The 26478-nt window shown below is 44.6% G+C and overlaps 1 protein-coding gene across 2 annotated transcripts in view; it reads right to left on the reverse strand.

The window, feature by feature from the left end:
* Positions 1-24521, reverse strand: part of SLC38A1 (solute carrier family 38 member 1) — a 43019-nt gene extending 18498 nt beyond the window's left edge. The window contains exons 1-5 of one of the 2 annotated variants that reach the window (XR_012834039.1): positions 24253-24520; positions 15448-15660; positions 7711-7786; positions 7022-7137; positions 1988-2061 (exon numbers count right to left, since the gene is read on the reverse strand). Coding sequence is in view for 1 of the 2 variants with exons in the window: in XM_075745496.1 (XP_075601611.1) it covers positions 1988-2061; positions 7022-7137; positions 7711-7786; positions 15448-15566 (385 nt within the window). In the remaining variant the exon portion in view is untranslated. Of the gene's footprint in view, positions 1-1987; positions 2062-7021; positions 7138-7710; positions 7787-15447; positions 15661-24252 lie in introns of both variants that reach the window. The other variant, XM_075745496.1, reaches the window with a different exon arrangement.
* Between the last annotated feature and the right edge of the window lie 1957 nt (positions 24522-26478).

The following is a 26478-nucleotide window of genomic DNA, read 5'->3' on the forward strand; positions in this document are numbered from 1 at the left end:
GCCTGGCCACTGCAGACACAGTACCATGATTCTGCAGTTTTTCTTGCTTTGACAAAACGATCCAAAGGAGGGCAGCCACTGGTTTACAGCATGATTTAAAATTTCTAATGATGAAGCTTTAACTTGTGAATTCTCAGTGCAGTATGTTGTGGTGGGTTGACCCTGGCTGGGGGCCAGGTGCCCACCAGAGCTGCTCTATCACTGCCCTCATTCACCAGACAGGGGAGAAAAAGTACAATGAAAAGCTTGTGGGTCGAGATAAGGACAGGGAGAGATCGCTCACTAATTATTATCACGAGCAAAACAGACTGAGCTGAGAGAGGGAATTCATCTAAGTTATTACTAAGCAAAACAGAGTAGAGGAATGAGAAATAAAATCAATCTTAAAACACCTCCCCCCACCCCTCCCATCTTCCCGGGCTCAACTTCACTCCCAGCTTCAACCTCCACCCCCCTCAGCGGCACAGGGGGACGGGGAGTGGGGGTTACGGTCAGTTCATCACACGGTGTTTCTGCCGCTTCTTCATCCTCAGGGGGAGGACTCCTCTCATCGTTCCCCTGCTCCAGCATGGAGTCCCTCTCACAGGAGACAGTCCTTCATGAACTGCTCCAACCTGAGTCTCTCCTCCGGGCTACAGTCCTTCACGAACTGCTCCAATGTGAGTCTCTCCCACAGGGTGCAGACCTTCAGGACCAGACTGCTAGCATGGGGTCCCCCACGGGGTCACAATCCTGCCAGCAAACCTGCTCTGGCGTGGGCTCCTCTCTCCACGGGGCCACAGGTCCTGCCAGGAGCTTACTCCAGCGTGGGCTTCCCACGGGTCACAGCCTCCTTCAGGTGTCTCCACCTGCTCCGGCGTGGGGTCCTCCACGGGCTACAGGTGGAATCTCTACACCCCCTCATCCTCCCTCCATGGGCTGCAGGGGGACAGCCTGCCTCACCATGGTCTTCACCAGGGGCTGCAGGGGGATCTCTGCTCTGGTGCCTGGAGCACCTCCTGCCCCTCCTTCTGCACTGACCTTGGTGTCTGCAGATGTTCTTACATCTTCTCACTCCTCTCTCCAGCTGCAAAAGCTCTCCCTGTTTTTTCCCTTCTTAAATATGTTATCACAGAGGCGCTGATTGGCTCGGCCTTGGCCAGCAGTGGGTCTGTCTTGGAGCCGGCTGGCATTGGCTCTATCAGACACAGGGGAAGCTTCTAGCAGCTTCTCACAGAAGTGACCCCTGTAACCCCCCCCACTACCAAAACCTTGCCACGCAAACCCAACACATATGTTTTTTGGTAAAAGCAGGGAAAGGTGTAAATTATAAATAAAACTCCTTTTTAAATATCTGTCAAGCTTGAGAAACTCCTATATTAAAATTGGTTTGTGTTTCTGTTAAATGTTTTTTTTCCTTGGCTGTGATTTAGGCTGAGAAAAAGACTGGATATTGTGAAGATGGTGAGATACATGAGAACTGAAAGAGAAATATTGCAGATGGTACACTGTACAGAGGATTTTTAAAATGCATCCCATTGTTTGGTTTTCTCTATATTTCCCTGTAGCTGACATTTCTGCTTTGAAGCTTGTATAAACAATGAGTTTGAGCTTAAATGTACCTGCAGCATAGAAACAAGGGCTTAGATTTCCAGGTAAGCTTCACCACAGGCAAAGACTCATTTTCATTTGCAATTGGTTTGTAACACAAAGAAACTATATGAGCTGCTCCTTCTAGCTCACTGAAGACAACATTTCACGCTAGTGGAATTCACTCTTTGTTGTAAGTTTTTCCCTTTATAGTGGTGGTCAGATGCTGGTCTCTGTTGCCATGACATAAATTATTGTTAATTCTGGGCTTCTGACCTAAAATGCGTTACGCCTTTCTATTATGACAGCAAAGTGATAGAAACTCTCTCTTACACAAAGCACTTGGCCTTATTTGAGCACTTTTCACCTCTTGTACTTTACAATTCTACTGAAATGGTATAATAACATCTTAAATTACCTGTTTCCTTTGAGCACACCAACAGGAGATATATTGAATAAATAGACAGCAGCGTCACTGAAACCAAAAGAAGCCTAAAAAAGAATGGAAAATAAAGCTTACTGTAAGAGCTGAGCTCTAACATTGCAATATTTCACGTCAGGTCATATTCCCATTGACGCTGAGATAGTTTTTATACTATTCTGACAACGCAAAAAGCCCTATAAATACATGTGATTTACACGTTTGCAGTTTCACCACACCACCGTGGAGGTAGAAAGCCCTGCATGCAGAGGGAGTCAGCCAAGTAAAACTCAGCAGAGCTGCAGAGTACAGCCTGTTAGTGAGTTACACCCCCTCCACTGAAAGAAGCAAGAATAAAGATGTCTTATCAAATAGGAGTTAAGATTTTACAAGAGCAGAGATGAGCCAGGTACGTCCCTCACCACTCATTCGAAAGCTTTTTTTCTGGAAGCAGAGTAAAAATTTCAAAGGGAAGTCCTCTATTTAAGGACTGCCATACCAAATCGAAGCATCTTTTCCCAGGACATATTTCATGTGCTACCAAAGGGGTGCCCAAAGGGCTTTTTATGTGCCTCCCAGTGCCAAGGGAGGGGGTGGGGGAGGGAAGTTAAGGCTCGACTGGCTTCCTTGGGGAATAAAGGCAGAAACCAAAGGCTTATGCTTTGTCCAGGTGGGGACCGGTGCTCCCTCACTGATGTCACTCCTGGTCTGCCATGATCCATAATTTGACATCACATAGAAGAATTGCAGGAAGTAATGACCAAACTGTTTGTGTAGGGAACTTGCTGGCACAAATGATAATTAGTCAGTGCTGGGGGCTAAGTGCATAAAAACACATTTGCTCATTGCTCTATGTCTTTAAGCCAAGCACCATGTGTGCCTTCCCCTCCAACACTCTGACACACAAAGACCCGATGATGTTTTCATGATGTGTGTGAAGAGCATTCAGACAATCTGTTGGCAATTCCTCTCTTTATTATGACAACTACCCTCAGGACACCAAGAAAAACAAGCCTAAAATTCAACAGAAAACAAGCTGCTGCCATAGATAGACAGCAACACATCTTTTACATAGAAAGAACAGGATGAGAAGCTTCATCCCCCCACTTTTCTATTATTTTAGACTAAAAATACTTTAGCACCAAATAATGACCCACAATTTTCTTGGGGCCAGAGGAGCAGGGAGAAACATAAAGAGGTGATAGGAGGAACCACTCTTTTGCCAACAGAGAATGATGACTGACAATAACAACACATTCTTTGTACAGCCCAAAGGGTGTTGCTCCTTGGGGAGGTGGAGAAGGGAGATTGTACTGGCTGAGGTCACTCTGCTCCATTTTTTGCAGATTTGCTAAGCCCTGCTCCTACCCACGTTCCCTGAGAGCCCCTACGCCCCTGCCTGCCTGGAGGCACCCCCGGTGCTCTCGGCTGCTTGGCTGACTCACTCCCAGCTCCAAACAGCTCTGGCTCCGCATACCAGCACCAAGTCTATTTTAATATTAAAAGCTCCCGTTTTTCAGGCACTGAGCTCATGGAGCCTTTGCAGCAGTAAAAATAACGCTACCAAGCAGCCAGGTATTTATCTGATCTGTTGTCCTTAGCTCCCCATAGGGTTCTTACAGAGACGCTCGGCATTTTCATTAGTGCCGTATGAAAAACTTGTTTGTGTTAGGACTGTGGTACAGACAGGGATATTCGCGCCAGAACCACCCCTTGGAAAGGAATGAAAATGTCCGTGCCACTCGCTCTGCGCAAATTCAAAACAGAAGCAAGAGAGCTTGCGCTGCAGTCCCAAAAGTACTCCCCTACTTTTTATTTTGCCTGCTTTTAAAGAAGTGCTGGCAGCTATGCCGGCAACCAGCACATGCAAAAGTCACCTCCCCCCAACAAATCCAGAATAAACAGTTTAGGGCAGGGGACTGATACAGTGCTGGGAAAAACAAACTGTTCCTATGATGCCACTGCTGTTTGCTCCCAGCTGCACATTACCCAGTCAGCTGAAACATGTGCTGTCCCCAGCCCTCTATGGAGTCCCAGCCTTTGGGGCCAGAAGACCTGTGAGGCTCGTGCAGCCACGTGCCTTATTGCACAGAACAGCTCTGAACCCTGCTAAGCTATCGGGTGCAGAAGAGCATGGCAGAGCATGGCGTTTGCCATCGTACGGCCTCCCAGAGGGCCGATCAGCCAGCCTGCCCTAAACCTCTGGAGGAGTTAGGCTGCGGCTTCGTGATTGCTTCCACCCAACCCTAGCAGAATCAACTGCAAAAGCAGTGTGAAACTTCAGCTGTAGTCTCATACTACACCTCATCTAACAAGCCCCTGTGCCTCAGTGGGGTTTTTCAGATCACGTGCAGTGCTGGGCTAAATGCAGGCTGAAGGCACCTTGCACTTGGTCAGCCCATATGTCTCTGCAACGTGATCCATCACTCTGGTCCTGGCTTTCCAGGATGAAACCACAGGCAGCGAGGAGTGCTCCCGCCATCCCTAGTGTCCTAGCTCATCTATAACTTCCCAAGCCTTTTGTGCCATCTTTCTGCAGCAGGGTTTCCACCCCTTTTACATACAGAAAGGATGTTCTTCTTTGGTCTAGGCTGTAGTTATCAACAATACTAGGATTAGGTTCCTCTCAGTTCCTACCTCAGTTGTTTTGCCTAGAAAGCATGACACTTTGCTACGGCAGTAAGTTATGCAAATAGGATGTGAGCGTATATACTCATTGCCGTGTTTATTTTGCGTGTCTTATGCCAAGAATATAGGATCTGAACTGATTCAGGTGTGCATGGCAGTGCACACTTCACACTGCTGGAGCCTAAGACTTGTGAGAGTGGAAATCAGGCTGGGTCTGCTTTGTTAGCACTGAAAATGCTCCTTTAATTTTTGTGCCTCTGCTCTCTACTTTTCAGGGATGGTGCTTGCCAATACTGGATAAAGCAACCTAGAAATTTTGCAGAACTGTGCTACTCAAGAGCAATGAATTTATGTGCTTTCTCATGTGCAAAAAGCAATGCAAGTATTTCTAGGACACTATCTTTAATCATGTGTAAAGCAGAAATGGTTCTAAGATCTACGTGTGATAGCGACAGCAGAACTATACATTTATGGGAAAAAATGCACTGAATGAGCGTGAGAAAAAAATCTAACACTAATGGACTAGGTTTAATGCTGAGATTATTGCATGATAAAAGAACATTCAAAGCAGTTCAACTCTCAGGCATAACTACAGACACCACATTAGGATCCTGTATCTCCAGGATTCAAAGGGGAAAGCTCTGCTAGCCTGGTCAGTTAGGTCCTGCTAGCTTCCTTACCTTTGATCTCAGCGGGCTGCTCTATCTCCAGGCCAATAGATCTAAAGGCATTATAAAGCTAACAAAAACAATTATCCACTTTTAAATACACACAGTTAATTCTGTAGAGAATAATGCTGTTGTTTACTGTACAAAATCTCCACATTCAGGTTTGGCAGTTTTTTGTACAACGTGGTGGTACAGATCTACACACTCACTACTAGGGCCAAGACGAGCCCAGTCACCATCATACGTTGTTAGAAGTTTCTCTGGTGTTCATATCACTGGTCTGATCTACTTCACTTAAAAGAAACTGCCTTTTTAGATCTTTTAGAGCAAACACATTTCACTTAACTCTCATGAAAAACTGCTGAAAGAATGAGAAGAGGATGAGATTATAGAAAACTAAAGCAGTAAGGAGAAACTGAGGGTGCTCCTTAGCTGAGACACTATTATCACAGAGAGGTAACAAGACTGAAGAGAGGCAAATTTTTTTTCTTGTCTGGTTACAGCAGTTTTTGCAAACACCAGTCTGTGCCCTCAGAGGTGTGTTTGTCAGAGCACAGGTGGAGTATCCCATACTGGGTAAAAAAAGGTAGTAAAAATAAAATAAACTCAGTCCCTCTGCATAAGAAAGACCTAAATTAGAATCCAGCTACTTGATAGCCTAGCTTCTATCTATTCCTAAGACTTTGTACATTCTTAATGTAAATGGATTAACTCATTGGATTATTCCCAGATTTTACCCAACCACAGCAAACTGTAAGCTAGCAGCATGGATGTAGCTATCCTGGCACAAAATCCAAGAGCAGATGGCTATACGTACCACTTTGGCCATCTACTCTGCTATATACAGGGCTTTTATTATATATTTGCCAAAAACCTAAGAAATAACAAAAGTTCTAAGTTTTTAGATTTGACATTGAAGAAATGACACATCTTCAAAGTAAGCTGTAAACTCAATAACCGTGTTGAACATTCTCAAAGATTGTAAATTACTGTATTTCTTCCCTCAATGAACATTTATCACTGAAATGTGCACACAATTCCCAACTGATTTCTTAACAATTACTTTTCACAATGAAACGTCTCATACCGCGATCCAGAATAACACTGTGTCTTACTCATTCGCTGGCACTGTTTCATTTTTAAACTATAAAATTCTCTTTTACAAAATGCCTCTTTTTTGCTGGAGTTAAGTACTCTACCTCAACTCTTTTTTTATACTAAAATCTTGGCTATATTTATGTTGGCTCTCAAGGACTCTCACATAAGAAACTGAAGAAACTGTGGGAGTGAGATGAAAATATTATATGTAACATATAAAGGAATATAAATATTCTCTTTCTTGGTTAAAAAAAAAAAGTAGTTATTGCACCATGCTTTGATGAAAGCTCTGGAGATCCTGTGACACAAGTAAGAACTAGGTACTACCCCGCTGCAACTATTACTACTGAATATTTCTGATGTATGTGTAGCATATGGACCATAGGAAAAATCCCTGGCTAGGCTCAGGTCAGTAGTAAGTAACATGGACTTAATTTGTTCTAGCATTACAAGTAGTGGCTTTTGCCCCCCAAAAAATTGACTGCAATGTCTGAAACTTGTAGCTAACATTTTCGGGCTTGAATGCTTTACTTGATTACAGATGGACTATAAATCCCTCTGCTTGCTGGCAGCACACACGTTCTTTAAATGCAGTGAAACTGCACGGAGATTGGCTACTCACCACGCAAATACTTACAGAAAAAGGAGAATTCCTGTGTTGGCCAAGGCAAAAGCGAGACCCAAAATCCCACTGCCCATAATCGCATTGCTGAGGTTGAAGACGGACATCCCCAACGAAGTAGTTCCTGGGATCTGGAGAAGTAAAGACAGACGTGTCAGCAACAGCTTGGAACAGAGCAGGGAAACGCATCTATGCTTCAAGCTCCACGTTTTGCGATGTATCAGATATAAGTAACTACTGCTATGGAAACAACTTAATAAAAATTGGTTTGAAAGAGGAAAAAGCATAGCTGAACCTTGTCACAGCTACGCTCTGATTGCTGACCTATAGATTTTGTAAACTGACATAAATGGTGTAAGCGACACACAACTTATACTACACTTTCAATTTTAAACCCCGTCTTTCATTGCATCTGTAAAACATCTTAGGTGCATGATTTATATATTGTAAGGCCATAAGGAACCACCAGGACTTCCTACCTAACACAGGCCAGAGGGATTCTCTTGCCTCAACTTGACCAAAATGCTTGGGTTTTTTTGTTTGTTTTTTCTTTTAAGTGCTGAGCACAGGCAGTTCCTACTAGAACCTGGATTGCAGTTAAAATTGTGCATGCCCAGCACCTTTGAAGACCATGTCTAGAGGTCCTTCACATACTCAACATATAGTTCATTTTGACAGGGAAAAGAACCACAAGAGAGACTTACATATTCATCGCATTTCTTCTTCTCCAGGTGGCTGTTTGTGAGACTTCTTCTGCTTTCTCGATCGGAAATAAACTTGCTGAAATAAATCAGAGGATTTATTTCCACCAAGTGTTTAGAAAATGTGAACACATTAATTCCTTGAGCAGCATGTGATTACAAAATATGCAACATATAAAAACCATATGTGAAAAGAGGTCAAACTCGTAACTATTTAATGAGCCAGAATATGCTTCACTGATACCAGTGTACATTGGGCATCAATAAAGGTAACACTAGCTAGCATAAGATCAGAATAAATGTATACATACAGAATGGTCTTTTAGGAGATTTAGTAAAGCAGTGGCACTGATTTTGTGGATGGAAAGTAATTTTTTTGCACAGACACTAAGAGATGCTTCTCCTGGTGTCCTGCACGGGTGCATGTGACCAGCACCCCCTCTCCTGACCCCTGCTCCCAACGTTAGCATAACTAACGCCATTTTATAAGGCAAGCAGCCATTCTCCATGACTGAGTGGGTCATATATTCATTCTTTTTCCCATGTTATCAGGCCTTGAAGTTCCTGTGAACCAAGTAGACAAACCAAACAGATTTCTTCTTCCCCTCCCTGTCGGCCTCAAGACTCCTGGGCGCCAACCTGACTACTGCCCTCCTCGCCAGCCTTGAAGGTCCCAGGCACCCGTCCCACGAGGTGGTGGTGGTGGTGGTGATGGCCCCCCTCACAGAAGAGGGAACACTAACAGCACCTAGAGCACTGGCTGTAAAATCAAACAGTTACAAGTCCTAAGTGGGGAACTTGGACTCCTGGACAGTGAGACCTGGGACCCCTGAATGGCCAGGGACACCTCCCACCATTCTCTGCTCCATCCAAGGATTGAGGGAGCGACTTGTCTTCTTTCATATGATTTTCGAGTATAGTTTATGATTGTTATATTGATACAGTAAACCATATATTAAGATTTGACCCGATCTGCAGAGGGTTCAGGTGATTGGAAATTCTAAGTTGTATTATATACCCTGTATTATGCTACTTATAGATTGTACTACACTGACTCTGCTTGTAGAAACCCTATGCCTTTCTCATGATAAATTCTGTGCTGTACTAATCATAATATCCTGTTCAGAAAACAAAGTTTCAATTGTAACTACAATCTAGTGCCGTCACCATTTTGCCAAGGATCCCTGCAAGAACCTGTCTGTCCCCTCAGTGGCGGGTGACAGCGCAGCACCCTACGAAACTCTAATATGCCACCCTAGGGTCGGTACGGCTGGAGTTAAGAGGAGGAAGATGTGCTGCACGCCAGCACTGCCCGGACCACCCTGAACCGGGTGACATGCTCTCTTGGTGCACTGTTCTGGGCTACCGGATTTTCATTTAAGAGTCTTTCAAAACTCAATTCTGAATTCACCATAGTGCAAAATTAAACACTTCTGTGCAGGGAAACACAGAATACCCAGCTTTTCCTTCTCTGCACCCTTTACTTGTTCTGTGTCCTTGATGTATCCACATTTAGGAACTACCGTCATCAGAACAAGATTTGCCTCCTGCTGTTGTGTCTGTATCCTTGGGATTTAGGACACTTCTGATTTGGATGAGCTGTTATTTTCTCCCAGAACCTCTCTTCAGCAAACATTTTAGTTTGTACAAAGCATTCTTTCAGCTTTTCATCTTTTGAAGGTTTATGCACAATTAAGTCCCTGGCATCTTCGTTAATCCACAGATGGTTCTTAGGCTGCACTGGCTAATGCATCAGCCATCGTACGCGTTACATACCTAAGCAGAGGCTGTCACCAAGTGTCAGAGACCCTTTTTGCTGTAGGTAAATTAACGTAAATTAAAACAAACAATACACTGAACACAAACAGCAGCACCGCTGGTCCTTTCCCACAGCTGGGAATGTCTACTGACCGGGGACATACAGTTCAAACTGTGACTCAAGACATCCAAAGGTATTCAGGCTGGTAATACAACTGTGAACTCATAAAGACAGAGCTCTATCAAACTTCCGTACTACCCCGGTTGTGGCCTAATTACTAGCAATATATGCTAGCACAGCTTCTACGTGTACACCAAAATCATGCAGTTGTAATGCTGCTGACCTGGCTTCCACGGCTGACACACTGGGCCCTGTGTCTTTAACATGTTGTGTGTAACATAGATGTTTTGAGTTTATCCTTTACATCTGGGCATAACTGGCAAAATGTATGCTGTATTTTTGCTGGGTTTGTTGCAGCTTTGACTCCTATCCGTTGGTCTGCTTTGACTTCCTTTATATCAATAAAAAACACCTATAGGCTTCTCCTATATTTTTTAAACTACTAACTTCAGCAACTAATTTGCTGAAAAATATAGATACTGTGCCAGGTTTACTGGCTCTAACACAGTCGGAATAGATGGCTGAACTTCCCCCACAGTTTTAAGAAGTGTAAAGCAACCACTTCTAAGATAGACTGATCCAAAATTAACTTTCCAAAGCTCACCGTGTAGGTATTTCATCCTCATGGAATAAAATCTCAACCTGATTCAAAGCGTGTGCTTTTTTTTTTTTTTTTTTCATGTCTGTTTAAAGCCCATCTCTTGAACGCAGGCAGCAGAGTGTGAATGGTTTGAAAAAGACATTCCAGCTCTCTCTCGAAACACCCCGCAGGCAATTTGTACAGGCAGGAGCATAGAGAAGAGTTTTGCCTCTTTTGGATTTGTAAGTGCTGCTGGGAACATCTGTGGACTTTGCCTTCTGTCATTTATGGAGATCATGTGTCATTTTAGATTTTGTCAGAGTTATAATAGAAGTAACTAGTCTGCTCCCCCCCAGTTCTCCTCACCCCTCTGCAGCCAGTCCCCCCTTAATAATTACAAAAATAACAAATTTATAGATACTATTATTACTGCCACCTGGTATTAAAGTTCAATGAAAATTATTGTTAAAGAACTAATACATGATAAAGACAACACTTGAGTAATATTGCTTGAATATAAAGTGAACGTGGGACTTTCCATTAGAATACATTTGACAGAGTAAACAGCGTCTGCAGAACTGGATTCTTCTGTGGCCAGCAAACACATTATTTCCTTCTGGATGGAACTTTAAAAAAACTAGTCTGATCTGATAAATTGATCCGAAGTACTTTCTTTTGAGTTAGTCCTACATTAAAATGGACTGGGCTTGTTGTCCAGCCTCTCATCTTCTATTATAAGCCCTGCTCCTTGTCCACCCCATGTTTACCACGTCACACTGCACATTTTCTCCATTTATACTGGGTGATGTGTATGGGAGGGCAAAGCCAGACATGGGAATGTGGCCACCAGGCTCCGGTATCACACCTTCTACGAGGTACGTAGCATTGCGCCCAGCTTTTTTAAAGAGGGGGCTTCCCAGCCCCAGGATGGTTTGCCCAGAAAGTTTGGCAGTGATGCCATGGTGAGGGATGTGGGGTCTGCCTGATCCGGAGGCTATGATGCATTTGCTAGTGTAGGCAACTTAACCTGCAAGTCCAGACGAGAAGGTTGCCTCGGGACCACGCTCATGGTACAGATGCACTGTATGACAGCCTAAATTCTCCATAAATAGAATGTATTACTAAACATAAATTAAAAAAAAAAATAATTATGGGGAACATAATCCAATGGAGTCAACAGAAACAAATTTTCCCAAGATTTTGCTTTTTTATAAACACTTTTTCATTTCAGGGTGTTTTCCCCCCCTACAGCGTATGAAAGGGAACATATGTTGGAATACTGGAATTTCTAGTTAAACCGTGACATGCATCTGCTCTGCTTAATAGATGTGCTTAGAAAATGAGCTATTCATTGTCACAGAATGTTGTATATTTGACCTTTATAAATATGACACGAATGAAGTGAAACGACTGTTTACTGCAGCCTCTCCCAGCCCTCCCCAGGACTACAGGCCACTGTGACAGGTGCTGTGGAAACGCGTAGTAGGACTGTCTGTGCCATCAAAGCCTTCTGACTCCCTGACAGGCACAAAATCCATTTGCGCTGTTTGTTGTCTTCATTTCGAACACTTTACTCATCATTAAAAGACAGAACCTGTTCTTATGTGTTTCTGCTTTCCTGTTGTGTTTCCTACATCACAGCTGAGTATGTACAGCTTATAAAAAACTTTTCAGATCATTAATAAAATATCCTGGCCAAAAAACCAATCAGCTCATCCTTGCGATGCATGAAGCCTCATGGTTGGCTTGGAAAGAATTTCTTCATCTAATTCTTTTCCTGGTTTGATTTAGTGCAAAGCAGAAACTTAGTGCTATTGATAAAGCGGTTTTAAAAGGACCGTGTTTAACTACGGTTTCCAAATTTAATTTATTGAAGGACTTAAATGAGAAATGTTTGATGAAGGTGATATCCTCGAGCTAACCATTTCAGCTAAGCAGAGTCAGCCAAAAACCATTTAGCCATCTCAGATACGTTTAAATATAATTAAATTAAAGTGATATTTGACAATGCCTTAAACATTTGTTAGGGAAAGCTAGTTTTGCCAAGATGACAGAACTTTATCCTTAGGCAGCTTCTTAAACTGAGCTCTAGCTTGAGCAATGGCAAAGATTTCCAGGGCAGGCAGGAACAAGAAATGCAGAAGAAACCTTGGTCTAGCTTACACTATGAAACTTGGACCAGATCTGGGTACACCTACTAACAACCTGGTGAACCGAACAAAGGGTGCCAATAACTTAAAAGTAGCTGTAAAATAAGACAAGCATTCAGCCAGCAGCTTCCTGAGAGCATTGTTGTGGTTACAGATAAGGAGTAGGTCATCTAAATACTGGTTTAGTTATGTGCAGAGTTTTATGGCCAGGATACATGGTTGAAAGTCACCAAATCCATGTCTGGATCTGATGCAAGTCTCTTTATTGACACTCCCAGAAGAAATTTAACATCTGTGTACAAAGAAAAACCTATCCCAATACAGCCCCTTCCAAACAACATCCCCTCCCTACATATGACTGCATATATAAATGCATATTTAGGCCCAGGAAAGGCTGGAAATCTAAAGGAAACTAAAGAATTCTTTTCCAAGATCAGAAAATATTTGGAGTTTAAAACCAGAACTGGAATCAGCTTCTCCCTGGTGCACCTTCTCTAAGACCCTTAAAAACTGCTGTACATTGAACATGAAAAATTATGTATTGGGAGAAAAAATATGTTTGAAATTAAATACAGAGTGCAAAGCCACGAGGTTGAAACAACAACAACATAGTTGAAAATTGCAGATCTAATCTAAAGCTCAAGTGAAATCAACACAAAAAGTCCCACTGATTTTGATGGACTGTGGAGTTTCGCAAGGCCTCCCACCGTGTGCCAGGCAGCACAAAATGATTTCTTCCATATGCCCGTTAACCTCTTATGCCACAGAGACAGGGCATTTGCCAAAATAGTCATGGAAAGGCAATAACCACATCCTTTCATGATGCGTTTGGCACAGGGTACAGAGCAGGGTCTGCCTGCCTGCTTGTCACCTGTGTCGGTGTGGAGGCACTTGCCCAGAGCAGTGGCCACAGGTGGCTCAGCCCCAGGGGATGCCGACGGGGCTGTACCGGTGCCAATGTGCTGCAGTGCTGGAAGCCATGGTCAACACAAGCTGGCTTAAAACTCTTGGTTTAGACATGGTGGGGAACATGGACGCACTGGGATATATAGGGAAAAATACTTGTGTATGGGGTGCATAACTGAATAATAAACAACCGTAAAGGGCTACATCCTGTAAGAAAATGATTCTCTGCAGAGGGAAAAAGCTATCCAGAAGGGAATGGAAAATCATGGAATATGTTCATCTGCCCCAAGAGCCAGAACAGTAATCAGAAATTCTATCTGAGTTTCTGCCGCTCTTTCCTCACCCCGTTTTTCTTCTTCCCTTTGCAGGCAGTCTGGATCCAACCCAGACCTTGCCACGCTTACTACACCCTAACTCCACAAAGCACGTCGTGACTGCTGAGGATCAGGCACATATGGCATGCTCCTTCCCCACCCTCCATAAACATTCACTGAAAGATGGAAGTGCTAACAGGAGTTTTGCCCATAACAGTTACTGGTGGCACCAGCCAAAGCGCTGGGGAGGCACAGCCAGCCCAGCACAGCCACTCCTTCTCCTCTCAAGGATATAAATCCTCAGCAGGCTCCAAGGAGTGAATTTACCACTGTCAGCCCCGGAGCTCCTCGCTTGACGAAGTGAGCCAGCAGGAAAGCAAGCAGGTTCATACTGGAACTGTTTTGTTTTGGCAAAGTTGGAGGGGTTTTTTTTTCTTGCTTTTGCCTTTTTTTTTCTTTTTTTTTTTTTAACAGAAGTGGTTTGCGTTTCATTTTGGCACTTTCCATCAAAGCAGTTGCATCAGAAAATTCCTGACCAGCTCTAATCTTCATCGGTGCAGCTGTGCTGCGGTCGCACCACTACACGGTGCAGCTGGCGACCGCCCCAGGACTTCCCCTGGTTGGGTGACGGTGGGGGGGGCAGGCTGGCACCCTCCTGCCAGGGGTTGCCCACACCGCCAGCCAGGGTCCCCTGCTCAGTCCTGGGCTACGGCTGGCTGGTTTTGCTACATGCATGGTATGGTCAATGCTGGGTGTTTATTCCCACGCCTGCTGCCAAGCTCCCTGTGCACCCGCACAGCCATGAGAGCCACACAACTCTATCCTCATTTGGGAAAAACCAGCTCTTAATTTTGTTTTTACGCTAGAAAGTGAGTTTCTCTGGATAGCCAGAGAAGCTGCTGCCAAAAGGAAGAAAGGGTAAGAGAAGAGGTTTTTAAAGCCCATAAACACAGGCAGTGGCAGCCCGGCAGTAGACGAGCAGGATGATGTGCTGTCAGGGGCTTCCCAGCAGCACCAGTGCCGGGCAGGGCTGGATCCCCGTACAGGCAGCAGCCAGCTGGTGTGCTCCACCTCGATTTGCGATATTTGAACAGGAAGTTTGATCAAAAAACAGCTCCTTGTTTTACAGCTCACAAGACCCAAACAGGGTCCGTCAGCAGGTATTTGCTGTAAACAGGGCGACTCAGCACCTGTTGGAGGTTGGTAGGAAAGCCTAAAGAATCGCTCTCAGGTGGAACGGGCTGCTCTTTGAAATGACTGTACAGCTTACAGGAAAATTCTACAGCCTAATTTAAACAAATGTAATGATTTTTACCAATATTGATAAATAGGTGCATTTTTTAAACTTGATATGCGTTAGGTATATGTCTCTGTTTTACTGGCTTCTTGCTATCCTTGCTTCAGGGAGCAGCAGCTGCTGCCCAGTTCACCTTGCTAAATTGCAAACGTGGACCGGGACTATGATTGCTGCCAACACCACCTGCCATAAATCCCCAGGAGTTTGGGTGCATGGAGGTGGTCAGGCAGGTTAAAATTGTCATATCAGAGATCAAAGGTCAACAAAGCTATTTGCCCCAAATTATGCCATTGGTCTAACTGTATTAGTTATTATTACCTCTTTGCTGTATGCAAGCAGACATTTCAAAATGTTGGCTTTTTGCTACATTATACGTTTGTGCATTTTATTAGACTAATTTGAAAGATTCAAAACAATGAATAAATTGCCACTCTGTTTGCTTTATCTGCTGTTGCAGCCTATGCCCAACAGATGTCACATATGAAATTCAAATTACATCTTCAAATGGAGCATGACTTGGTAATGAATAATTCAAGACATATACTGAAAATTAGAATGCTGTTTTTAAACAGTGTGTTTCTTAGCACAGGCAGCGTCAGTGGAAAAATACTCACCTATTTATCTGGCCATTTTCCACCTCTGTGAAATCATTTGAATCATTGCTGATGTTATCATCTTCAGGGACAGTCATATTCTGCAATTCAGTCAGTTCTAATCCAGCTTTGAAAGGCATCCTGGGTGAGCAACTGTAGGTATCCAAGTGTTTCTCCAAATATTAGTGTTTGGTTGGTATCTTGTGAGTAAACTGCAGCCACAGTGTCAGCAACCTAAATAAAACACAAGAAAAAAACCCAAAGATGTATACCACCAACAGCAGACAGTATCACCAGAAGAAACCAGTGAAACCTGGACAAGAGGGACCATCCTTACCAATGAATTTTGTATTGTTAGGAGGACCTCAGATTATAACCTAAATGCATTGCAGAACAGTAGTAACCTTATCTGCCTTAATGAGATCAACTTCACTAACCTTACAAATTTACCCAGTCCCGCAACCAACTGCTGGAGACAGTAGTTGTATTTATTAACTAGTGAGCAAACCAATCCTGTTTGCTTCAGTAAAAAATATTAATTACCTACAAATTAAGGAATAAAAATGATTTGCTTGTCCAAGTCCCATTTTGATTTTCAGTGTTCATCTTCTGTATGTTCTCCATGTTGCCTCTTGCTTAAAAATATAAAATATCTTGTGTCCGTGCTGATGGTAAGTGGATGGAACAGAGGGATAGAGTTATCCCAGTGCTGTGTTAATTAGTATCAGTATTCCAGGTATTTGAATATATTAAGGTTTTTTGGTAAAGAGGATGTACAAAAGATGCTTTGTGTATGGTTAAACTTATTCTGAACAAGGACAGAAACAGACAAAACCAAATCCCTAAGCTCATGTATCAGAGGAAGAAAGAGTAATGTGTATCTTGTGTCAAGCAGTTATTATCTAGAGATCAGGCGATCTCTCCTCTGATAGATGTCTTGCTTAAAAGCACCAAGAATAACACCAAGGGCGTATCAGGCAAGTCTGCTACAGTGACATATTTCCTCATCAGCAATGCAAAGCAACTGAAAGACCAATATTTCCGGAGTTTGAGCACTCTCGGCCAAGCTACAACTCCAGCGTGGTGCTCAGGCAACAGGATGTTCTTCACAAACAAGCTCCTGCACCACAACTCTCTCAGTTCCCATTTTGTGAATGAATTTTCTGCAGTATTGCCAAGCAACGACTCACCCTGGGGTACATGGTAAAGGCTCAGATGCCAGATTAATTTGGGGATATTTTCAAATTCTCAGGGCTACCTCAAAACCATCAAAGTGCTCTCATGGAACCAAAGAAGCAGGAGCACCCCCAGCTCTTTGAGGGCACTATGTCGAGGCAGGAAGCCGTAGTTCACTTGTTCAGTCACAACATTTGCCTGTTTAAAATTAAGTTTACAGAACCCAATACTTCTGGTTTATACCACGCCCTCACCATGCCAAAAAGGGCTTTGCAAATGAGCATTTTTTTTTTCCCACTGTAAATACTTTCTCAGAAATGTAATATTCTCATGAAGTTTACACGTGCTCTTAACATTTCCTCAAGAGCCCAAACCGTCCAAATTTCAGGTGCAAAGTTTAAAGGCGAGCCTCGAGGTCCACAGTAGGGCAGGACCTGCTCTTTTATACTGAAGGAGCAACTATGCCCGTGGTTATGGTGGCAGACGGGGCCTGGTCCTGCCTGGTGCGAGGATGGCGTGGATGTGAGCTGGGGCCTTTTCAACCCCTCTGCAGAAGAGACTTCCACTACAGACACCAGAGGAGCAACTGCTCGGGTATTAAAATGTTGGCACAATAAAAAAAATAAAATAATGGATTTAGGCTGCTAATAAATAAATGCAGACTGGCAAGCAGAGGGTGGTTTCAGCAGTGACATTCTGGAACAGTCTTCCCAGAGGCTGCGAGGATAAAATAGCCTACCTATTTTGGAAGAGAAGCGTGATCTTTTTATAAAAGGATAAAGCCACAGGAGACAGTGGCTGCTGAGGTGGCAAGGACCGAGCCCACTGAATCCTGAAGCTTCTTGTGACCATGAGTTCCTAAAATAAACAATTCCTTAATAGATGTGACAACCTCTGTACCAAGATCTGTATCCCCCGGCATTTAAAAACCCGTGTAAAGGTTCAAGCAGAGCAGCTTTCCCTTTGGGCGCAGTTTTGCATCACGGTCCCCCAGGAGGATTTTTCAGAACTGCCTTGACATTGCCTGTGCTTAATAAATTCCCCATTAAGTGTTTCAAAAGCACGTGCTGAAATTAGCACTCCTGTGAGGCAAACAGTGTGCTGGAGAGCAGACTTCACTGCTCACTGACGTGCAACTCCAGCTTCGCCATTCTGCCCCTCTGTAGCTGAGACGCTGCAAGGCCGGACTGGCAGGAAAACGGCTGGCTGGTTTGTTCACAAGGAATCTTTCCAGCGCAAACAACCTTTTTTTTTTTGTTTTAACGAAAATTCTGATTCTGTGAAACATGGATCGAGTGTAGACACAGCAAAGTCTTAGTGCAAGCAGTGCCAGCTGAAGCACCAGACATCATTTCAGCAGATCCCAGGTTTCAGGCAGACGAGCTGCTCCTGAAGCAGCATGACAGCACGCATATCTGCCTCAGGTTCTTGCTAGGTTAAGTGATTTACTAAAAAAACCACCAAAGCAAACCCCTGAAATCAAAAAATTGTTCAGTGAAATAATGCATTGCACTTCCAAGTATGAGAAAACCTGATCTCAGCGCCAAAACACAAGGAGGGTGAAGAGAGCGCGGTGAGGCCTGGGATAGAAACTTTCACTGTCACAGCATGAACTCATTGCAACTCTTTGGCAAAGGATAACCTCCTTGTCCTTAGCACCTCCATCTGCAAAATTAAGATGATAATAGTGACAATAACACTCAGTTTGTGAAGCGCTTGCAGATTCAGAGTAAAAGGATGACAGAAGTGTGATATCTGGAAAAAACCGCTATGGAAACCACAAATTTTTTGCAAAGATAACTTTACCATAGACATATACAGAGCAAACCTTTTCTCATTGCTAATCACTCTAGGCATTCTCCACAGTCAGTGGAGTACAGGTGGTCACATGAATTTCACCTCCAAATCACCTATATTAAATTTCAAGTTCACAGATGTGACAAATCCCGGAGTCTAAATAAAATCTACAATCCCTAAGGGCAGGCGTCACATCAACCAGCTTTTATTCTACAAGTCCAATGTCCGCTCCAGGCTCATCACTTGGCCTCTACAGGGGAGCCTGGTGCTGCCAGAGGACAATCCACCCTGGACCATGGGAGGGGTCCGCAGCCATGCTGAGCTGCTCTCTCTCTGCAAATGCAATAGCTTTGCTCCCAAAGGAAGCTTCGACACCGGGACAGCTGGGCTGAGCAAGTCGCCACCTCAGGTGTAGGTGCCACTAATGCTGTGGGAAGAAAAAAAAAAAAATTGCTTCAACTAATAAAAATTCACTGTATGTTGATGCTGACCTATATTAGAAGCAGCATGGTAATATTTTTACTTTTAAGACCTTTTTATTCCGGAAATGTCATAAAATAAATGCAACCCCCCCCCCCAAAAAAAACCCAGCCATGTTGGCAAAAGTTCCTAGACTGAGCTTTACTCCTTACTCACATTGAAAGGCAGTAAATAATCACCTGAAGAGTGACTGTAGCAATCCCAATCACTTCCAGTCACCGTGCCTACTACTCTGCCCAGCCTTAAACCTCCCAGAAAGAAAACTTGCAGATACTTGCCATCAGACCTGTCTCTCCAAACACATACATAGTAAAGAAGAAATAAGACTTTTGCTCTTACTTCAAACTTTTCTACTTGGATGGGAAAACACTCCTTCTTGAAGCAGGAATCACCCTGAGAGAAAACCAGGAAAGAGCTAATGACCCTTCTAAAGGAACCTCAAAGGTCTGTGTGTGGCAGCGGATTCAGCTCCTCCATTTAGTAGAAAAAGCACTGCTCTGGCCTAGGAGCTTGGCTTTCTCTTTAAACATCCCATGGCATGTCTTGTAAAAGCCATTATGGATAATTTATTCATCGTGTGCTTCTTGCAGAATATGGGAAAGATTACAACTGGTCACAGACTTCAGAAAGAGGACCGTGAGATGACACAAGAAGATAAAATGAGTTTATTTTTCTCAAGGACACTGAGACCTTCACAAGCCGTTAAAACACATTCCAAGAACTGGGATCATTTTCTCTGTTGCCTTCCAGAACATCAAAAAATAATAAAAATCCCTGCCACTCTAGTTTTCTGGACTGTTAAAATTCCACAACAGCAATACTGGTCTCAAAAAGTTTGCATTTGAAAATATACGGTAATACAGACAATCTAACTTTATTTCTTCTGCTGGCTCAAGCATGAATCCTTTCTGGGCAGTACCTGAAAGAGGTATAATCTCAGAAAACACTGTGCTAGAAGCTGTGTTTTTAACAGTGACATCATCACTCCTGGTAGTAATGGTGATGGCTTAATTCACAGGCCATTTTTTTTTTTAATATCCTGTAAATGACATAATTTTAAAAGTGCCATCTTGGCACACGGCTGACCAAAAGCTGACCCAGTATGTGAGAGGCATGTGGGTAAGTGGTCAGGTCAGACATCGTCTCGTCCATCTCTGGGTATGGTTTTTCTCATGTGCCCTTGCACACTCACCGGGCACTTCATTCACCACGCACTTCCCGCAGTCAAACGGTCTCGGGGATGGCAAATATCCAAGAAATGCTAAGCAATTTTAGCTATGGAATTCAAGATAATTTTCTTAAAAGATGAAATATGACTCAACTTTCTTCTCAAAGGGAGTTTTGCCAAGAACTCCTCTTGGTCGGTTACAAGTCATCAGAACCCAGCGCTTGAGTTTCACACAAGCTGTTTTTATTCCTGCGAAGCCTGAGATGCGATACGTCTTTCTTTGCTCATACTTTTGAAAGTTCTTTCAAGGAAGAGCAATATGACCAGTAAGACTCCGTGGATATAAATAATGAAACACTGAGCCTGAAACTCTGTGCATGGGTTATTCACTTAAATGACAAAAATAAATAATGGGCTTTAAACATAACAGTATCACGTTGAGAAGCAGGGAAGCAACTATGTCCTTTTTGTTTAGCGTTAGTGAACAAAATTAGCTAGTGGGGAAGCAACTATGTCCTTTTTGTTCAGCATTAGTGACACCTGACATGTGGAACATAAAGCTCCCAATTTACTCTTCATCTACAGGAAGGACAAAATGGAGAGATTAGAGAAGAGCCACCGAGATAACAAAGACTTTGGAAATTAAAGACTGACTCACATCCACTGAGCAAACATCTGCAGTGCTTGAAATGTCATTGCCTCCAGCTCCTCAGTACTGCCCCCCTGCAGCAGGCTGCGGCGGAAGGAAGTGGGTTCACCCTAGCCCCGCTGGCGGCTCAGCTCCGGTGGGCTCGAGGTGCCAACACATGCCCGTCCTGCCCACCGGCAACACCATCAGGCTGTGGGCAGTGTGGCAGCTGGAAGGCCTTCCAGCTGTTGCAGCTGTTCGCTTGGCGGCTGCAAGCCATTACCTTTCATTTCCAGGCTCCTTCTCTCTCACGCAGCCCCCACGGCGTGAGGGATGGAAACAGTTAAAAGAAAAGGTTGGAGGGAGAAGGATACAAACAAGTGACGGAAGACTTGAGAAGGAAGCTCGGAGAAGGATGCTGTAAAACAGAAGTGATGAACACAAATGTGGATCCTCAACCTTTCTCTCGGTACTGCGTGACCTTGCGCTGCAACACGAAAATGTTCCTGCTCTGCCCCATCGTTCTCCACACTTCCCTTCCATGCTGCCGTAAAGAAAGGGAAGACAGTCCCAAATTAAGTCTCGACAGGCTACTCAGCTGATCAAAGGCAGGCAAATAAGAAATCATAAAATTCCAGTCTGATTCACCCAGTGATTCATTACTTTAGGCAAAACACTTAAAGATGAGCCATAAAGGAAAATGGTTTTAAGTACATTTTTGTTTTGAGCCCTTCCCAGTCAATTTAGGGAAGGCATCTGGCAGAGGAATATAGCCACATTTTTTCCTAATTATATTTCTCTGTGAAATCCTCTCAACAGTCTTGGTTTTGCTGAAGAGATCCCAGGACGCACTGCCGCAAATAAACGAACTCTTGTCTTCCACAGAAAGTGGAAGCGCTGTATGAGTGGTACTTTATGGGGAACAGCAATGGAACAGACTGTCCAGATGTATTTGGAAAGGCTAAATAAGAGCTCTGAAATTCTTATTTAAAATAAATTTTGTACTACAGAAGGAAGAACCCTTTGTGTATGTTCATATGTAACTCACTTTTCCTTCTCCCCCTCAGTTTACAAGTAATTTCTTTGCTTCAGTTTTCTTGACTGTAAGAGACTCAGAGCAATATTTACCTGATAAGCTTACACAAATATTATGAGAGTTAACTGGAAAAGGGTCATGAAACACTTTCAACATGAAAAAGCTGCCATTTTTCCCAAGAGTTGCTGCTCAAAATTCTTGGATTGGATTAAGGTCACAGCAATAAATACCTATCAGAAAGGAAACTGAATTCAGGCTTAGCTTATTTAAATATCCCCCCAAAATCTCATTTGCCTTCACAATACAAACTTCTGAAGTGGTGGTTATTGTCATGCTATGTGCTAGGTGTATTTCTACTGAAATGAGCAAGCTGAGAAAAAGACAGGGGAGAGCATGGGAGGAAGGTGAGTCCCATTTCTGCTCAGTCACCACTCTTCCCCTGGTACAGAACAAACCATAAAAACAGAAAATCCTGACAAAATGTAAGACAGAGACCTAGAATGAGCAGCCTGCAAGCAGACCGACTGAGAGCACCCTGCCTCCCTGTCCTGGTTCTGGCTTTCCATGCCTTTAAAACCCTTGTAAAAAGCAGGATTTGGACACGGAGGACAATTGATCCTCCATGTTGTACGGCAGTCTGCAGAAAGCCTCGAACAGCTCAGAGGATAATCCTCTGCACAGGGGTATGTGGAGCGTGGCGCTCACTGCCAACACATCTCCCATCCTCACTCAGGCTAGAGAGCCCAGTTGGTCCAACTACAGCATAAATAGTCTCAAGTGATGAGCCAGAGGATGCTGCAGTGTGCTTCAGTGAAGTGCTCGCTCTGTGGTGCCTCTTAAAAAGAAAAAAACCCAACAAAACCCTTCCAAAAAGGCAAAGTCAAATAGGAGTCGTTAGGTACGACAGTGAAGCAGATCCCATTTTAGTCAGTGAATTTCCACCGAGCCACAGCAGAAGGCCTCTGCTCACTGGGAATATGGCAATTCCTAGATTTCAGGCAGGTTTTGCCAGTTGATTTCAGCATGGACTCCTGGCCTGAAAAGGGCAGTTATTGATTCTCTGTGTCCTTCAGCAACAGATGGAATTTCCTATCAGAGGTTTTTTAAACAAAGTTGGTACTTCAGTGGCAAATGAAGTAAAAGTTAGATGGAAAGATGCTCTTTCTTTCTCCCCTTGTAGCTGTTTTTACATCTGATCTAAGATGGTTAGACTCAGAATGTCCGTATTTTTTTTTTCTTCCAGAATGTATTTTATCAATTAACAAGGATCTTTTTCTAATGCTTTACTTTTAGAACAATAGCTGATATATGTTATTTTGTCTTTCAAGCACGAGTAAAACCCAAACAAACCAAAAGGTGAATGAAGCACCACGAAGCACAGGTTACTACCATTTGGAGTAGTGGTTAGCAGAAATGCCCCAAAGCATCCGTGGGACACCGAATAGCCTGAGGACATATGGCGGGTTCAGCTGGTGGCACAGACTATAACTTCGCCTTCCATAAAACCAACCAGCTGCCAAACGCGGATTTTATTTCAGTTCTTCTAATGTCACATAAACAAAGCCCGGGTTTAGACACCTCCTCGTCTCCCCTTTCACAAGGAGATATATCCTAGCTACAGGTTGCATTAAAAACTCTGCAAAACAATGGAACAAACCCATTGCCATCAGAGCAAGCTGGACGTATATACACGTGAGCAAATGCATACCCACGCATTCAAAACTGTCCTTTTTTGTTCTCCTCTTCGGCTCATTGAAAGCGAGCAGCTTAGCCGTTACTATGTATTTACGGGCAAACACACACACACACACACGCGTGCGCGCCGTGGGCCCAGCCTGCATTTTCCGAATACCGTAAAACTTCCACTGACCCTACGGCAGCGCTGGATGGAAGCGCAAGGCAGGGAGGCTTCCCAGGAAGGCAGGGCTGCAGCCGCCACCGCGCATCTTGCGGGGGCTGCGGCACACGCGGCCCAGCCGCGCAGCTCCAGCCCTCACGTTTGCCAGGGTGAAACTCATTTATTATAATTTTTTTTTTTTTTTTGAGCTGCCAGCGAAAGCTCGTAGCTGCTGACTGCCTTTTCTTTTTTTTTTTTTTCCCTCTTTTTGGTTTTGGGTTTTTTTTTTTTTTAAGGCACGCCGCAGCGGCTGGCTAGGGCAGCATCCCGGCAGCCAGCCCCCCCCCCCCCCGCCGCCCAGCAGCGCCCTCCATCCACGGGGAGATGCCGCATGGCCGGCTCCGTGTCCCCCCACCCACCCCCGTCCCCTCCCGCCCCGCGACCCCGCCGCAACGATGTCGCTGGGCCCCCCCATCCCCTCCCCGAGTCTCCGCGCGCATTTTTAGCGTTTGAAATCGGCAGCGCCCGCGGGCGAGGCGGCACGTTTGGCGGGGGGGGGGCGGGGGGGAGCGCTGCGCACACGGCGGAGACAAAGCGCGGCCCGCGGCGGGCTCCGGCCCGCGCTGCGCGGCCGCGGCGCGGAGACAAAGGCTGCGCGGGGAGCCGCGTCCTCGTCCCCCCGGATTGCATCAGCTGCTGCCTACCTTCCCGAGGAGCCGCGGGGATCCCCCGAGGTATAATCCAAACCCTCCAGCGGGAGCCGGCCTGAGCACCCCGACAAATAATTACAGTGATAATAATAAAATAAAATTTTTAAAAAATGAAGAAAAAGGGGCGAGGACGAGGGGGAATTAAATTGGCGAAACGAAGACGGCGAAGAAGACGCCGCTCCTCCTCCCGCCGCGGGTGTGCATGTGGAGGTGGGCGGGCGGAGGGAGCGCGCCGAGCGCGTCTCCGCGCCGGGGCCGGGGCCGGGGCCGGGGCCGTAGCTGTGTCCGAGGCCGCGCCTCCAGGTGCTGCGGGACACGGAGCCCCCGGGAGCCCCCACGGCGCCGCCTCGCCGGGGCCGCCCGCTCGCACGTGGTCCCCGGGCTGGGGACCCACCGGGCTCCCCGGCACCCCCAGCTCCCCAGCCGCGCGTACGTTCAGCCTCTTTCTTTCTGAAAAAAAAAAAAAAAACCCAAAAAACCCCAAAAACCCACCAAAACACACCCCCCCAACCCCCCCCCCAACAATTTTTTACTCTTTTTGCAACAGAAAAAAAATTAATTTTTTCTCTCTCTTTTTACACCGCGGCTTGCCCACCGGATAACTCCTCCTGGCAGGCAGGCTGGATTTTTGTGGCATTTTCCCTGAAACGGCCACGGAAGATCTGGCATCATCATGTTACCCAATTTCCTGTTTCGTCATGCAGAATGTATATGCTGGAGATGCTACCGTTTGTGTGAGAGTTCAGAGCATTTCCAACTGGGGCAAGACACGCTTTTTAGGCATAGAGGGGGATTTGATGTACAAGATGATTTGCTGTAGCTTGTTATTTCCATACTAGTCTCTAGAAAGCATCCTATGAGCTTTTTGGCTTGGGAAAAAACCTTTTTAAGAACAAACCTGAAACAAGATGGCATTGCAGCTGCCAGATTTGAGACCGCATTCCTTGTTTCCACACCATGCATGACTTGCACGGGGTATCACAAGGCGAAGAGTGAAAGGATGCTGGAGCGTGTGGGTTTGGGGGCAGTTTGCCTGGCCGTCCGCAGAGGGGGAACGGCTGCTGGGAAGCTCTCACGGTAGCTCTACCATCACCTTGTCAAAGTGTTTGCTCTGGAAGTTCCCCTCCGGGGTCTCCTAAATGTCAGGCCAAAAAGGCAGATGACACACACAAAGAACTGTGGTTTTTCAAATTACCATCTTTGCATGTACAAGTTGGATTCCTGTTTTGGTGCTTGTACTGCATTTTTCTATTTTTTTTTTCCACTAGGGTAGTTCTTTGCATGTGAAGCACTGTGCGAACAGTAATTTAATTAACAGCCATCACACCCTGCTAGGACAAGAGCCGTATCGTCCCAGTAATGAGAGTGAACCCAGAGGAAGAGCGAGCTGCCTGAGGTTGTTAAGTCAAGGGCTGCTCTTTTAACGCTTCCTCTTGGGAATAAACCTATCCGGGGCTCACACCAGCACCCTGCGCAGCCCCGTAGAAGTTTCAGATTGACAAAAGATGTGGCGTCGGATTCCAAGTCAGGGGCTTGATGCCCCATCCAGCTCTATGTGCAAGGCACTGTGCCCGAAAGCAGAGAGGAAAGGATTTGCAATTCACTTTTACTCAATTAGACTTGTTTCTCTTAAACTGGCAATCAACCTCCTCCCCCCAAATTACTAAATAAAAAAGTGTGTTATGTAGTGAATGCGGTCAGGTGGTATTGTTGTAGGAAATGAGAAACTCTACTTTGTTTCTTAAAAAAGTGTGTCAGGCTGACTATCGGGTGAATGGTTGCTGATTTGATACATTCTGTTACCACCATTCATTTTATACCTGTAAAGGCAGGTATTTTCTAACTTACAGATAATTTGATTCTTACCTCGTTGTGCATACACTTAGAAACAAGGTCATTATTTTTCAGAGAACTTGGAAAAAAATCTTTTCAGCATATCTCAACGCAGCCCCACAATAATAATAGCATTTCTCAGAAATGAAAATTATTTTACTTTGCACTTTAAGTCTTTCAAGTTTCTCCGCTCTCCTTCTCAATATCTTTCTGAGTTTTCAGCACTGTTAGTTCTGTTTGCCTTGGTACTCAGTGAAACCTTGATGCTTGTGACTAGCATCTTCTAGTTCTAGCTTTTATGATTTCTTGTAAGCTTTTTTTCGATAGGTTTTCATGCCATTCACTCCTTACTGACCTTATTCACTCCTCCTGGACCTTTCTCTTTGT

Source organism: Balearica regulorum, chromosome 1 (genome assembly GCF_011004875.1).
Source record: "Balearica regulorum gibbericeps isolate bBalReg1 chromosome 1, bBalReg1.pri, whole genome shotgun sequence".
Classification (NCBI taxonomy): Eukaryota; Metazoa; Chordata; class Aves; order Gruiformes; family Gruidae; genus Balearica; species Balearica regulorum.